General features: G+C 42.6%; 1 protein-coding gene and 1 long non-coding RNA gene across 2 annotated transcripts in view; one reads left to right on the forward strand and one right to left on the reverse strand.

Moving 5' to 3' along the window:
* The window catches only part of LOC139754660 (uncharacterized), a 216,704-nt gene that overhangs the window by 134,922 nt on the left and 64,771 nt on the right, over positions 1–17,011 (reverse strand). The gene's annotated exons all lie outside the window — the stretch shown is intronic.
* Positions 1–17,011, forward strand: part of LOC139754659 (solute carrier family 22 member 6-A-like) — a 170,184-nt gene that overhangs the window by 132,048 nt on the left and 21,125 nt on the right. The window contains 1 exon segment of the mRNA XM_071672193.1: positions 10,340–10,488. Coding sequence (XP_071528294.1) covers positions 10,340–10,488 — 149 coding nt within the window.

Below are 17,011 nucleotides of genomic sequence, written 5' to 3' on the forward strand. Positions count from 1 at the left end.
AATAATTGGTATACATGGGGTGTTCAGTGTTGTAAATGGAAATGGTGAAGAGCTTGTAGATTTATGTGCTGAAAAAGGACTGATGATTGGGAATACCTGGTTTAAAAAGCGAGATATACATAAGTATATTTATGTAAGTAGGAGAGATGGCCAGAGAGCGTTATTGGATTACGTGTTAATTGACAGGCGTGCGAAAGAGAGACTTTTGGATGTTAATGTGCTGAGAGGTGCAACTGGAGGGATGTCTGATCATGATCTTGTGGAGGCTAAGGTGAAGATTTGTATGGGTTTTCAGAAAAGAAGAGTGAATGGTGGGGTGAAGAGGATGGTGAGAATAAGTGAGCTTGAGAAGGAGACCTGTGTGAGGAAGTACCAGGAGAGACTGAGTACAGAATGGAGAAAGGTGAGAACAATGGAAGCAAGGGGAGTGGGGGAGGAATGGGATGTATTTAGGGAATCAGTGATGGATTGCGCAAAAGATGCTTGTGGCATGAGAAGAGTGGGAGGTGGGTTGATTAGAAAGGGTAGTGAGTGGTGGGATGAAGAAGTAAGAGTATTAGTGAAAGAGAAGAGAGAGGCATTTGGATGATTTTTGCAGGGAAAAAATGCAATTGAGTGGGAGATGTATAGAAGAAAGAGACAGGAGGTCAAGAGAAAGGTGCAAGAGGTGAAAAAAAGGGCAAATGAGAGTTGGGGTGAGAGAGTATCATTAAATTTTAGGGAGAATAAAAAGATGTTCTGGAAGGAGGTAAATAAAGTGCGTAAGACAAGGGAGCAAATGGGAACTTCAGTGAAGGGCGCAAATGGGGAGGTGATAACAAGTAGTGGTGATGTGAGAAGGAGATGGAGTGAGTATTTTGAAGGTTTGTTGAATGTGTTTGATGATAGAGTGGCAGATATAGGGTGTTTTGGTCGAGGTGGTGTGCAAAGTGAGAGGGTTAGGGAAAATGATTTGATAAACAGAGAAGAGGTAGTGAAAGCTTTGCGGAAGATGAAAGCCGGCAAGGCAGCAGGTTTGGATGGTATTGCAGTGGAATTTATTACAAAAGGGGGTGACTGTATTGTTGACTGGTTGGTAAGGTTATTTAATGTATGTATGACTCATGGTGAGGTGCCTGAGGATTGGCGGAATGTGTGCATAGTGCCATTGTACAAAGGCAAAGGGGATAAGAGTGAGTGCTCAAATTACAGAGGTATAAGTTTGTTGAGTATTCCTGGTAAATTATATGGGAGGGTATTGATTGAGAGGGTGAAGGCATGTACAGAGCATCAGATTGGGGAAGAGCAGTGTGGTTTCAGAAGTGGTAGAGGATGTGTGGATCAGGTGTTTGCTTTGAAGAATGTATGTGAGAAATACTTAGAAAAGCAAATGGATTTGTATGTAGCATTTATGGATCTGGAGAAGGCATATGATAGAGTTGATAGAGATGCTCTGTGGAAGGTATTAAGAATATATGGTGTGGGAGGAAAGTTGTTAGAAGCAGTGAAAAGTTTTTATCGAGGATGTAAGGCATGTGTACGTGTAGGAAGAGAGGAAAGTGATTGGTTCTCAGTGAATGTAGGTTTGCGGCAGGGGTGTGTGATGTCTCCATGGTTGTTTAATTTGTTTATGGATGGGGTTGTTAGGGAGGTAAATGCAAGAGTTTTGGAAAGAGGGGCAAGTATGAAGTCTGTTGGGGATGAGAGAGCTTGGGAAGTGAGTCAGTTGTTGTTCGCTGATGATACAGCGCTGGTGGCTGATTCATGTGAGAAACTGCAGAAGCTGGTGACTGAGTTTGGTAAAGTGTGTGGAAGAAGAAAGTTAAGAGTAAATGTGAATAAGAGCAAGGTTATTAGGTACAGTAGGGTTGAGGGTCAAGTCAATTGGGAGGTGAGTTTGAATGGAGAAAAACTGGAGGAAGTGAAGTGTTTTAGATATCTGGGAGTGGATCTGGCAGCGGATGGAACCATGGAAGCGGAAGTGGATCATAGGGTGGGGGAGGGGGCGAAAGTTCTGGGGGCCTTGAAGAATGTGTGGAAGTCGAGAACATTATCTCGGAAAGCAAAAATGGGTATGTTTGAAGGAATAGTGGTTCCAACAATGTTGTATGGTTGCGAGGCGTGGGCTATGGATAGAGTTGTGCGCAGGAGGATGGATGTGCTGGAAATGAGATGTTTGAGGACAATGTGTGGTGTGAGGTGGTTTGATCGAGTGAGTAACGTAAGGGTAAGGGAGATGTGTGGAAGTAAAAAGAGCGTGGTTGAGAGAGCAGAAGAGGGTGTTTTGAAGAGGTTTGGGCACATGGAGAGGATGAGTGAGGAAAGATTGACCAAGAGGATATATGTGTCGGAGGTGGAGGGAGCAAGGAGAAGAGGGAGACCAAATTGGAGATGGAAAGATGGAGTGAAAAAGATTTTGTGTGATCGGGGCCTGAACATGCAGGAGGGTGAAAGGAGGGCAAGGAATAGAGTGAATTGGAGCGATGTGGTATACCGGGGTTGACGTGCTGTCAGTGGATTGAATCAAGGCATGTGAAGCGTCTGGGGTACACCATGGAAAGCTGTGTAGGTATGTATATTTGCGTGTGTGGACGTGTGTACGTGCATGTGTGTAGGGGTGGGTTGGGCCATTTCTTTCGTCTGTTTCCTTGCGCTACCTCGCAAACGCGGGAGACAGCGTCAAAGTATAAAAAAAAAAAAAAAAAAACCTAAGTATTTTTATATTATTATATTATATTATTATTATTATATTATATTATTATATTATATTATATTATTATATTATATTATATTCTTAATACCTTCCACAGAGCATCTCTATCAACTCTATCATATGCCTTCTCCAGATCCATAAATGCTACATACAAATCCATTTGCTTTTCTAAGTATTTCTCACATACATTCTTCAAAGCAAACACCTGATCCACACATCCTCTACCACTTCTGAAACCACACTGCTCTTCCCCAATCTGATGCTCTGTACATGCCTTCACCCTCTCAATCAATACCCTCCCATATAATTTACCAGGAATACTCAACAAACTTATACCTCTGTAATTTGAGCACTCACTCTTATCCCCTTTGCCTTTGTACAATGGCACTATGCACGCATTCCGCCAATCCTCAGGCACCTCACCATGAGTCATACATACATTAAATAACCTTACCAACCAGTCAACAATACAGTCACCCCCTTTTTTAATAAATTCCACTGCAATACCATCCAAACCTGCTGCCTTGCCGGCTTTCATCTTCCGCAAAGCTTTCACTACCTCTTCTCTGTTTACCAAATCATTTTCCCTGACCCTCTCACTTTGCACACCACCTCGACCAAAACACCCTATATCTGCCACTCTATCATCAAACACATTCAACAAACCTTCAAAATACTCACTCCATCTCCTTCTCACATCACCACTACTTGTTATCACCTCCCCACTTGCGCCCTTCACCGAAGTTCCCATTTGCTCCCTTGTCTTACGCACTTTATTTACCTCCTTCCAGAACATCTTTTTATTCTCCCTAAAATTTAATGATACTCTCTCACCCCAACTCTCATTTGCCCTTTTTTTCACCTCTTGCACCTTTCTCTTGACCTCCTGTCTCTTTCTTCTATACATCTCCCACTCAATTATATTTTTTCCCTGCAAAAATCGTCCAAATGCCTCTCTCTTCTCTTTCACTAATACTCTTACTTCTTCATCCCACCACTCACTACCCTTTCTAATCAACCCACCTCCCACTCTTCTCATGCCACAAGCATCTTTTGCGCAATCCATCACTGATTCCCTAAATACATCCCATTCCTCCCCCACTCCCCTTACTTCCATTGTTCTCACCTTTTTCCATTCTGTACTCAGTCTCTCCTGGTACTTCCTCACACAGGTCTCCTTCTCAAGCTCACTTACTCTCACCACCCTCTTCACCCCAACATTCACTCTTCTTTTCTGAAAACCCATACAAATCTTCACCTTAGCCTCCACAAGATAATGATCTGACATCCCTCCAGTTGCACCTCTCAGCACATTAACATCCAAAAGTCTCTCTTTTGCACGCCTGTCAATTAACACATAATCCAATAACGCTCTCTGGCCATCTCTCCTACTTACATAAGTATACTTATGTATATCTCGCTTTTTAAACCAGGTATTCCCAATCATCAGTCCTTTTTCAGCACATAAATCTACAAGCTCTTCACCATTTCCATTTACAACACTGAACACCCCATGTATACCAATTATTCCCTCAACTGCCACATTACTCACCTTTGCATTCAAATCACCCATCACTATGACCCGGTCTCGTGCATCAAAACCACTAACACACTCATTCAGCTGCTCCCAAAACACTTGCCTCTCTTGATCTTTCTTCTCATGCCCAGGTGCATATGCACCAATAATCACCCACCTCTCTCCATCAACTTTCAGTTTTACCCATATTAATCGAGAATTTACTTTCTTACACTCTATCACATACTCCCACAACTCCTGTTTCAGGAGTATTGCTACTCCTTCCCTTTCTCTTGTCCTCTCACTAACCCCTGACTTTACTCCCAAGACATTCCCAAACTACTCTTCCCCTTTGCCCTTGAGCTTCGTTTCACTCAGAGCCAAAACATCCAGGTTCCTTTCCTCAAACATACTACCTATCTCTCCTTTTTTCACATCTTGGTTACATCCACACACATTTAGGCACCCCACTCTGAGCCTTCGAGGAGGATGAGCACTCCCCGCGTGACTCCTTCTTCTGTTTCCCATTTTAGAAAGTTAATACAAGGAGGGGAGGATTTCTGGCCCCCCGCTCCCGTCCCCTCTAGTCGCTTTCTACGACACGCGAGGAATACGTGGGAAGTATTCTTTCACCCCTATCCCCAGGGATAATATACATATATATATACATATACACATACACACACATACACATACATACGCACATATACACACACACACACACATACATATATATACATATGAGAAATGTAAGAAACAATTTAGAAAACTGAAACTTCTAGCTTGAAAGTATACGTATGTAAATTGGAGAGATGGCCAGAGAGCGTTAGTGGATTACGTGTTAATTGATAGGCATGTGAAACAGAGACTTTTGGATGTTAATGTGCTGACAGGTGCAACTGGAGGGATGTCTGATCATTATAAGGTGAAGATGAAAATTTGTAGAGGTTTTCAGAAAAAAAGAGAGAATGTTGGGATGAAGAGAGTGGTTAGAGTAAGTGAGCTTGGGAAGGAGACTTGTGTGAGGAAGTACCATGAGAGCCTGAGTACAGAATGGAAAATGGTGAGAACAAAGGATGTAAAGGGAGTGGGGGAGGAATGGGATGTATTTAGGAAAGCAGTGATGGCTTGCGCAAAAGATGCTTGTGGCAAGAGAAGCGTGGGAGGTGGGCAGATTGGAAAGGGTAGGGAGTGGTGGGATGAAGATATAAGATTATTAGTGAAATCGAAGAGAGAGGCATTTGGACGATTTTTGCAGGGATATAATGCAAATGAGTGGGAGATGTATAAAAGAAAGAGGTAGAAGGCCAAGAGAAAGGTGCAAGAGGTGAAAAAGAGGGCAAATGAGAGTTGGGGTGAGAGAGTATCATTAAATTTTAGGGAGACTAAAAAGAAGTTTTGGAAGGAGGTAAATAAAGTACGTAAGAGAAGGGAACAAATGGGAACTTCAGTGAAGGGGGCTAATGAGGAAGTGATAACAAGTAGTGGTGATGTGAGAAAGAGATGGAGTGAGTATTTTGAAGGTTTGTTGAATGTGTTTGATGATAAGGGTGGCAGATATAGGGTGTTTTGGTCGAGGTGGTGTGCAAAGTGAGAGGGTTAGGGAAAATGATTTGGTAAACAGAGAAGAGGTAGTAAAAGCTTTGCGGAAGATGAAAGCTGGCAAGGCAGCAGGTTTGGATGGTATTGCAGTGGAATTTATTAAAAAAGGGGGTGACTGTATTATTGACTAGTTGGTAAGGTTATTTAATGTATGTATGACTCATGGTGAGGTGCCTGAGGATTGGCGGAATGCGTGCATAGTGCTATTGTACAAAGGCAAAGGGGATAAGAGTGAGTGCTCAAATTACAGAGGTATAAGTTTGTTGAGTATTCCTGGTAAATTATATGGGAGGGTATTGATTGAGAGGGTGAAGGCATGTACAGAGCATCAGATTGGGGAAGAGCAGTGTGGTTTCAGAAGTGGTAGAGGATGTGTGGATCAGGTGTTTGCTTTGAAGAATGTATGAGAAATACTTAGAAAAGCAAATGGATTTGTATGTAGCATTTATGGATCTGGAGAAGGCATATGATAGAGTTGATAGAGATGCTCTGTGGAAGGTATTAAGAATATATGGTGTGGGAGGCAAGTTGTTAGAAGCAGTGAAAAGTTTTTATCGAGGATGTAAGGCATGTGTACGTGTAGGAAGAGAGGAAAGTGATTGGTTCTCAGTGAATGTAGGTTTGCGGCAGGGGTGTGTGATGTCTCCATGGTTGTTTAATTTGTTTATGGATGGGGTTGTTAGGGAGGTGAATGCAAGAGTTTTGGAAAGAGGGGCAAGTATGAAGTCTGTTGGGGATGAGAGAGCTTGGGAAGTGAGTCAGTTGTTGTTCGCTGATGATACAGCTCTGGTGGCTGATTCATGTGAGAAACTGCAGAAGCTGGTGACTGAGTTTGGTAAAGTGTGTGAAAGAAGAAAGTTAAGAGTAAATGTGAATGAGAGCAAGGTTATTAGGTACAGTAGGGTTGAGGGTCAATTCAATTGGGAGGTGAGTTTGAATGGAGAAAAACTGGAGGAAGTGAAGTGTTTTAGATATCTGGGAGTGGATCTGGCAGCGGATGGAACCATGGAAGCAGAAGTGGATCATAGGGTGGGGGAGGGGGCAAAAATTCTGGGAGCCTTGAAGAATGCGTGGAAGTCGAGAACATTATCTCGGAAAGCAAAAATGGGTATGTTTGAAGGAATAGTGGTTCCAACAATGTTGTATGGTTGCGAGGCGTGGACTATGGATAGAGTTTTGCGCAGGAGGATGGATGTGCTAGAAATGAGATGTTTGAGGACAATGTGTGGTGTGAGGTGGTTTGATCGAGTAAGTAACGTAAGGGTAAGAGAGATGTGTGGAAATAAAAAGAGCGTGGTTGAGAGAGCAGAAGAGGGTGTTTTGAAATGGTTTGGTCACATGGAGAGAATGAGTGAGGAAAGATTGACCAAGAGGATATATGTGTCGGAGGTTGAGGGAACGAGGAGAAGTGGGAGACCAAATTGGAGGTGGAAAGATGGAGTGAAAAAGATTTTGTGTGATCGGGGCCTGAACATGCAGGAGGGTGAAAGGAGGGCAAAGAATAGAGTGAATTGGAGCGATGTGGTATACCGGGGTTGACGTGCTGTCAGTGGATTGAATCAAGGCATGTGTATGGGGGTGGGTTGGGCCATTTCTTTCGTCTGTTTCCTTGCGCTACCTCGCAAACGCGGGAGACAGCGACAAAGCAAAAAAAAATATATATATATATATATATATATATATATATATATATATATATATATATATATATATATTTCTGAAAAAACCCATACAAATCTTCACCTTAGCCTCCACAAGATAATGATCAGACATCCCTCCAGTTGCACCTCTCAGCACATTAACATCCAAAAGTCTCTCTTTCGCACGCCTGTCAATTAACACGTAATCCAATAACGCTCTCTGGCCATCTCTCCTACTTACATAAGTATACTTAAGTATATCTCGCTTTTTAAACCAGGTATTCCCAATCATCAGTCCTTTTTCAGCACATAAATCTACAAGCTCTTCACCATTTCCATTTACAACACTGAACACCCCATGTATACCAATTATTCCCTCAACTGCCACATTACTCACCTTTGCATTCAAATCACCCATCACTATAACCCGGTTGGGGTGAAGAGGGTGGTGAGAGTAAGTGAGCTTGGGAAGGAGACCTGTGTGAGGAAGTACCAGGAGAGACTGAGTACAGAATGGAAAAAGGTGAGAACAATGGAAGTAAGGGGAGTGGGGGAGGAATGGGATGTATTTAGGGAATCAGTGATGGATTGCGCAAAAGATGCTTGTGGCATGAGAAGAGTGGGAGGTGGGTTGATTAGAAAGGGTAGTGAGTGGTGGGATGAAGAAGTAAGAGTATTAGTGAAAGAGAAGAGAGAGGCATTTGGACGATTTTTGCAGGGAAAAAATGCAATTGAGTGGGAGATGTATAAAAGAAAGAGACAGGAGGTCAAGAGAAAGGTGCAAGAGGTGAAAAAAAGGGCAAATGAGAGTTGGGGTGAGAGAGTATCATTAAATTTTAGGGAGAATAAAAAGATGTTCTGGAAGGAGGTAAATAAAGTGCGTAAGACAAGGGAGCAAATGGGAACTTCAGTGAAGGGCCCAAATGGGGAGGTGATAACAAGTAGTGGTGATGTGAGAAGGAGATGGAGTGAGTATTTTGAAGGTTTGTTGAATGTGTTTGATGATAGAGTGGCAGATATAGGGTGTTTTGGTCGAGGTGGTGTGCAAAGTGCGAGGGTTAGGGAAAATGATTTGGTAAACAGAGAAGAGGAAGTGAAAGCTTTGCGGAAGATGAAAGCCGGCAAGGCAGCAGGTTTGGATGGTATTGCAGTGGAATTTATTAAAAAAGGGGGTGACTGTATTGTTGACTGGTTGGTAAGGTTATTTAATGTATGTATGACTCATGGTGAGGTGCCTGAGGATTGGCGGAATGCGTGCATAGTGCCATTGTACAAAGGCAAAGGGGATAAGAGTGAGTGCTCAAATTACAGAGGTATAAGTTTGTTGAGTATTCCTGGTAAATTATATGGGAGGGTATTGATTGAGAGGGTGAAGGCATGTACAGAGCATCAGATTGGGGAAGAGCAGTGTGGTTTCAGAAGTGGTAGAGGATGTGTGGATCAGGTGTTTGCTTTGAAGAATGTATGTGAGAAATACTTAGAAAAGCAAATGGATTTGTATGTAGCATTTATGGATCTGGAGAAGGCATATGATAGAGTTGATAGAGATGCTCTGTGGAAGGTATTAAGAGTATATGGTGTGGGAGGAAAGTTGTTAGAAGCAGTGAAAAGTTTTTATTGAGGATGTAAGGCATGTGTACGTGTAGGAAGAGAGGAAAGTGATTGGTTCTCAGTGAATGTAGGTTTGCGGCAGGGGTGTGTGATGTCTCCATGGTTGTTTAATTTGTTTATGGATGGGGTTGTTAGGGAGGTAAATGCAAGAGTTTTGGAAAGAGGGGCAAGTATGAAGTCTGTTGGGGATGAGAGAGCTTGGGAAGTGAGTCAGTTGTTGTTCGCTGATGATACAGCGCTGGTGGCTGATTCATGTGTGAAACTGCAGAAGCTGGTGACTGAGTTTGGTAAAGTGTGTGGAAGAAGAAAGTTAAGATTAAATGTGAATAAGAGCAAGGTTATTAGGTACAGTAGGGTTGAGGGTCAAGTCAATTGGGAGGTGAGTTTGAATGGAGAAAAACTGGAGGAAGTGAAGTGTTTTAGATATCTGGGAGTGGATCTGGCAGCGGATGGAACCATGGAAGCGGAAGTGGATCATAGGGTGGGGGAGGGGGCGAAAATTCTGGGGGCCTTGAAGAATGTGTGGAAGTCGAGAACATTATCTCGGAAAGCAAAAATGGGTATGTTTGAAGGAATAGTGGTTCCAACAATGTTGTATGGTTGCGAGGCGTGGGCTATGGATAGAGTTGTGCGCAGGAGGATGGATGTGCTGGAAATGAGATGTTTGAGGACAATGTGTGGTGTGAGGTGGTTTGATCGAGTGAGTAACGTAAGGGTAAGAGAGATGTGTGGAAATAAAAAGAGCGTGCTTGAGAGAGCAGAAGAGGGTGTTTTGAAGTGGTTTGGGCACATCGAGAGAATGAGTGAGGAAAGATTGACCAAGAGGATATATGTGTCGGAGGTGGAGGGAACGAGGAGAAGATGGAGACCAAATTGGAGGTGGAAGGATGGAGTGAAAAAGATTTTGTGTGATCGGGGCCTGAACATGCAGGAGGGTGAAAGGAGGGCAAGGAATAGAGTGAATTGGAGCGATGTGGTATACCGGGGTTGACGTGCTGTCAGTGGATTGAATCAGGGCATGTGAAGCGTCTGGGGTAAACCATGGAAAGCTGTGTAGGTATGTATATTTGCGTGTGTGGACGTATGTATATACATGTGTGTGGGGGGGTTGGGCCATTTCTTTCGTCTGTTTCCTTGCGCTACCTCGCAAACGCGGGAGACAGCGACAAAGTATAATAAAATAATAAATAATATAATATATATATATATATATACATAAGATTATGATTTCTTGAAAGCTCTGTGATGAAATCTATACTTGTGTTTTGTATTTTTCAGAATTCATATGGATTGTACCTAGATGTCTATGCAGAGTTAGGCATATGGGCAACAGTGACATTTGTGGGTGGCCTACTGACACTTCTACTTCCAAAAACTCCTTCAAGCTTACCAGACACCCTTTCACATATTGTGCAGAAACCACCTGAGTGAGTATGGGAAGGTTTTTCTTCATTCATTTTGTAACAATTCATGGAATTAGGGTAGTGATACTGAATGATATAATAGTGGTAGTAGTAGCAACAGCAGTAGTTCATTATCATTATTTTTATTATTATCATTATAATCAGTAGTAGTAGTAGTAGTAGTAGTAGTAGTAATAGTAGTAGTAGTAGTAGTAGAACTGTAGTAGTAGTAGTTTATCATTGCTATTACTTATTATGTTTAATTGCTGTTTCCCGCTTCAATGTGGTAGCATCAGAAAACAGACAAGGAATGGTCTAGAAACCCTCCCCTCCTTGTATTTTACTTTCTAAAAGGGGAAACAGAAGAGGAGTCACGCGGGGAGTGCTCATCCTCCTTGAAGGCTCACATTGGGGTGTCTAAATGTGTGTGGATGTAATCAGGATGAGAAAAAAAGGAGAGATAGATACTATGTTTGGGGAAAGGAACCTGGATGTTTTGTCTCTGAGTGAAACGAAGCTCAAGGATAAAAAGGAAGAGTAATTTAGGAATGTCTTGGGAGTAAAGTCAGGGGTTAGTGAGAGGACAAGAGCAAAGGAAGGAGTAGCACTACTCCTGAAACAGGAGTAGTGGGAGTATGTGATAGAGTATAAGAAAGTAAACTCTAGATTGATATGGGTAAAACTGAAAGTGGATGGAGAGAGATGGGTGATTATTGGTGCATATGCACCTGGGAATGAGAAGAAAGATCATGAGAGGCAAGTGTTTTGGGAGCAGCTGAGTGAGTGTGTTAGTAGTTTTGATGAGTGAGACTGAGTTATAGTGATGGGTGATTTGAATGCAAAGGTGAGTAATGTGGCAGTTAAGGGAATAATTGGTGTACATAGGGTGTTCAGTGTTGTAAATGGAAACGGTGAAGAGCTTGTAGATTTATGCATTGAAAAAGAACTGGTGATTGGGAATCCCTGGTTTAAAAAGAGATATACATAGGTATACGTATGTAAGTAGGAGAGATGGCCAGATAGCATTATTGGATTATGTGTCAATTGACAGGCGCATGAAAGAGAGACTTTTGGATGTTAACAAGCTGAGAGGTGCAACTGGAGGGATGTCTGATCATTATCTTGTGCAGGCGAAGGTGAAGATTTGTAGAGGTTTTCAGAAAAGAAGAGAGAATGTTGGGGTGAAGAGAGTGGTGAGAGTATGTGAGCTTTGGAAGGAGACTTCTGTGAGGTAGTACCAGGAGAGACTGAATACAGAATGGAAAAAGGTGAGAGCAAAGGAGGTAAGGGGAGTGGGGAAGGAATGGGATGTATTTAGGGAAGCAGTGATGGCTTGCGCAAAAGATGCTTGTGGCATAAGAAGCATGGGAAGTGGGCTGATTAGAAAGGGTTGTGAGTGGTGGGATGAAGAATTAAGATTATTAGTGAAAGAGAAGAGAGAGGCATATGAGCAATTTTTACAGGGAAATAATGCAAATGACTGGGAGATATATAAAAGAAAGAGACAGGACGTCAAGAGAAAGGTGCAAGAGGTGAAAAAGAGGGCAAATGAGAGTTGGGGTGCGAAAGTATCATTAAATTTCAGGGAGAATAGAAAGATGTTTGAAAGGAAGTAAATAAAATGCGTAAGACAAGGGAACAAATGGGAACATCAGTGAAGTGGGCTAATGGGGAGGTGATAACAAGTAGTGGTGACTGAGAAGGAGATGGAGTGAGTATTTTGAAGGTTTGTTGAATGTGTTTGATGATAAGAGACTTGATATAGGGTGATTTGGTCGAGGTGTTGTGCAAAGTGAGAGGGTTAGGGAGAATGATTTGGTAAACAGAGAAGAGGTAGTAAAAGCTTTGCAAATGAAAGCCGGCAAGACAGTGGGTTTGGATGGTATTGCCGTGAAATTTATTAAAAAAGGGGGTGACTGTATTGTTGACTGGTTGGTAAGGTTATTTATTGTATGTATGACTCATGGTGAGGTGCCTGAGGATTGGCGGAATGCTTGCATAGTGCCATTGTACAAAGGCAAAGGGGATAAAAGTGAGTGCTCAAATTACAGAGGTATAAGTTTGTTGAGTATTCCTGGGAAATCATATGGGAGGGTATTGACTGAGAGGGTGAAGGCATGTACAGAGCATCAGATTGGGGAAGAGCAGTGTGGTTTCAGAAGTGGTAGAGGATGTGTGGATCAGGTGTTTGCTTTGAAGAATGTATGTGAGAAATATTTAGAAAAGCAAATGGGTTTGTATGTGGCATTTATGGATCTGGAGAAGGCATATGATAGAGTTGATAGAGATGCTCTGTGGAAGGTATTAAGAATATATGGTGTGGGAGGCAACTTGTTAGAAGCAATGAAAAGTTTTTATCGAGGATGTAAGGCATGTGTATGTGTAGGAAGAGGGGAAAGTGATTGGTTCTCAGTGAATGTAGGTTTGCGGCAGGGGTATGTGATGTCTACATGGTTGTTTAATTTGTTTATGGATGGGGTTGTTAGGGAGGTAAATGCAAGATTTCTGGAAAGAGGGGCAAGTATGCAGTCTGTTGTGGATGAGAGAGCTTGGGAAGGGAGTCAGTTGTTGTTCGCTGATGATACAGCGCTGATGGCTGATTCGTGAGAAACTGCAGAAGCTGGTGACTGAGTTTGGTAAAGTGTGTGAAAGAAGAAAGCTGAGAGTAAATGTGAATAAGAGCAAGGTTATTAGGTACAGTAGAGTTGAGGGTCAAGTCAATTGGGAGGTAAGTTTGAATGGAGAAAAGCTGGAGGAAGTGAAGTGTTTTAGATATCTGGGAGTGGATTTGGCAGCAGATGGAACAATGGAAGCGGAAGTGAATCATAGGGTGGGGGAGGGGGCGAAAGTTCTGGGAGCGTTGAAGAATGTGTGGAAGTCAAGAACATTATCTCAGAAAGCAAAAATGGGTATGTTTGAAGGAACATTGGTTCCAACAATGTTATATGGTTGCGAGGCGTGGGCTATGGATAGTGTTGTGCAGACGAGGGTGGATGTATTGGAAATGAGATGTTTGAGGACAATATGTGGTGTGAGATGGTTTGATCGAGTAAGTAATAATACGGTAAGAGAGATGTGCGGTAATGAAAAGAGTGTGGTTGAGAGAGCAGAAGAGGGTTTTTTGAAATGGTTTGGTCACATAGAGAGAATGAGGGAGAAAAGATTGACCAATAGGATATATGTGTCAGAGGTGGAGGGAACAAGGAGAAGTGGGAGACCAAATTGGAGGTGGAAAGATGGAGTGAAAAAGATTTTGAGTGATCGGGGCCTGAACATGCAGGAGGGTGAAAGGCGTGCAAGGAATAGAGAGAATTGGAAAGATGTGGTATACGGGGGTCGACGAGCTGTTAATGGATTGAACCAGGGCATGTGAAGCATCTAGGGTAAACCATGGAAAGTTCTGTGGGGCTTGGATGTGGAAAGGGAGCTGTGGTTTCGGTGCATTATTACATGACAGCTAGAGACTGAGTGTGAACGAATGTGGCTCCTGTTGTCTTTTCCAAGCGCTACTTCGCACACATTTGGGGGGAAGGGGTTGTTATTTCATGTGGCGGGGTGGCGATGGGAATGAATAAGGGCAGACAGTATGAATTATGTACATGTGTATATATGTATAAGTCAGTGTGTGTATATATATGTATACGTTGAGATATATAGGTATGTATATTTGCATGTGTGGACGTGTATGTATATACATGTGTATGTGGGTGAGTTGGGCCATTTCTTTCGTCTGTTTCCTTGCGCTACCTCATTAACACAGGAGACAGCGACAAAGCAAAATGAATAAACAAAAATATATGACTCATGGTGAGGTGCCTGAGGATTGGCAGAATGCATGCATAGCACCATTGTACAAAGGCAAAGGGGATAAAAGTTAGTGCTCAAATTAGAGGTATAAGTTTGTTGAGTATTCCTGGGAAATTATATAGGAGGGTATTGATTGAGAGGGTGAAGGCATGTACAGAGCATCGGATTGGGGAAGAACAGTGTGGTTTCAGAAGTGGTAGAGGATGTGTGGATCAGGTGTTTGCTTTGAGGAATGTATATATATAAGAAATACTTAGAAAAGTAAATGGATTTGTATGTAGCATTTATGGATGTAAGGAATGTGTACGTGAAGGAAGAGAGGAAAGTCATTGATTCTCATTGAATGTTGGTTTGCAGCAGGGGTGTGTGATGTCTCCATGGTTGTTTAATTTGTTTATGGATGGGGTTGTTAGGGAGGTGAATGCAAGAGTTTTGGAAAGAGGATCAAGTATGCAGTCTTTTGTGGATGAGAGCTTGGGAAGTGAGTCAGTTGTTCTTTGCTGATGATACCATGCTGGTGGCTGATTCGGGAGAGAAACTGCAGAAGCTTGCGAATGACTTTGGCAAAGTGTGTGAAAGAAGAAAGTTGAGAGTAAATGTGAATAAGAGCAAGGTTATTAGGTACAGTAGGGTTGAGGGACAAGTCAATTGGGAGGTAAGTTTGATTGGAGAAAAATTGGAGGAAGTCAAGTGTTTTAGATATCTGAGAATGGATTTGGCAGCAGATGGAACCATGGAAGCGAAAGTGAATCATAGGGTGGGGGAGGGGGAGAAAGATCTGGGAGCGTTGAAAAATGTGTGGAAGTCGAGAACGTTATCTTTGAAAGCAAAAATGGATATGTTTGAAAGAATAGTGGTTCCAACAATGTTATATGATTGTGAGGAGTGGGCTATAGATAGAGTTGTGCGGAGGAGGGTGGATGTGCTGGAAATGAGATGTTTGAGGATAATGTGTGGTGTGAGGTTGTTTGAACGAGTAAGTAATGAAAGGGTAAGTGATATGTGTGGTGGTAAAAAGAGTGTGGTTGAGAGAGCAGAAGAGGATGTTTTGAAATGGTTTGGTTACATGGAGAGAATGAGTGAGAAAAGATTGATAACGAGGATATATGTGTCAGAGGTGGAGGGAATGAGAAGGGGGAGACCAAATTAGAGGTGGAAAGATGGAGTGAAAAAGATCTTGAGAGATCGGGGCCTGAACATGCAGGAGGGTGAAAGGCATGTAAGGAATAGAGTGAATTGGAACGATGTGGTGTGCCGGGGTCGACGTGCTGTCAATGGATTAAACCAGGGCATGTGAAGCGTCTGGGGTAAACCATGGAATGTTTTGTGGGGCCTGGATGTGGAAAGAGAGCTGTGGTTTCAGTGAATCACACATGAGAGATAGAGACTGAGTGTGAACAAATGTGTATGTGGGTGGGTTGGGCCATTCTTTCGTCTGTTTCCTTGTGCTAACTCACTAACTCGGGAGACAGTGACAAAGTATGATAAATACATAAATAAAGATATGTATACTGATGTACATAATTCATTCATTGATGCCTTTATTCATTCCCGTCAACATCCCACCACACATGAAATGACAACCCTATTTCCCCACAAGCATGCAAGGTAGTGCTAGGAAAAGACAACAAAGGCCACATTCATTCATACTCAGTCTCTAGCTGTTATGTATATTGCACCGAAACCACAGCTCCCTTTCCACATCCAGGCCCCACAGAACATTCCATGGTTTACCCCAGACACTTCACATGTCCTGGTTTAATCCATTGACAGCACGTCTACCCCGGTATACCACATCGTTCCAATTCACTCTATTCCTTGCATGCCTTTCACCCTCCTGCATGTTCAGGCCCCAATCACTCAAAATCTTTTTCACTCCATCTTTCCACCTCCAATTTGGTCTCCCACTTCTATTCGTTCTCTCCCCCTCTCACACATATATCCTCTTGGTCAATCTTTCCTTACTCATTCTCTCCATGTGACCAAACCATTTCAAAACACCCTCTTCTGCTCTCTCAACCACACTGTTTTTATTACCACACATCTCTCTTACCCTACTATTACTTACTCGATCAAACCACCTCACACCACATATTGTCCTCAAACATCTCATTTCCAGCATATCCACCCTCCCCCACACAACTCTCTCTATAGCCCACGCCTCGCAACCATACAACATTGTTGGAACCACTTTTCCTTCAAACATACCCATTTTTGCTTTCTGAGATAATGTTCTCGCCTTCCACACATTCTTCAACGCTCCCAGAACTTTCGCCCCCTCCCCAACCCTATGATTCACTTCCGCTTCCATGGTTCCATCCGCTGCCAAGTCTACTCCCAGATATCTATAACACTTCACTTCCTCCAGTTTTTCTCCATTCAAACTTACCTCCCAGTTGACTTGTCCCTCAACCCTACTGTACCTAATAACCTTGCTCTTATTCATATTTACTCTCAGCTTTCTTCTTTCACACACTTTACCAAACTCAGTCACCAGTTTCTGCACTCTCTCACATGAATCAGCTACCAGCGCTGTATCATCAGTGAACAACAACTGACTCACTTCCCAAGCTCTTTCATCCACAACAGACTGCATACTTGCCCCTCTCTCCAAAACTCTTGCATTCACCTCCCTAACAACCCCATCCATAAACAAATCAAACAACCATGGAGACATCACACACCCCTGCCGCAAACCTATATTCACTGAGAACCAATCACTTTCCTCTCTTCCTACACA

This window comes from Panulirus ornatus, chromosome 17 (assembly GCF_036320965.1).
Source record: "Panulirus ornatus isolate Po-2019 chromosome 17, ASM3632096v1, whole genome shotgun sequence".
NCBI classification, from domain to species: domain Eukaryota; kingdom Metazoa; phylum Arthropoda; class Malacostraca; order Decapoda; family Palinuridae; genus Panulirus; species Panulirus ornatus.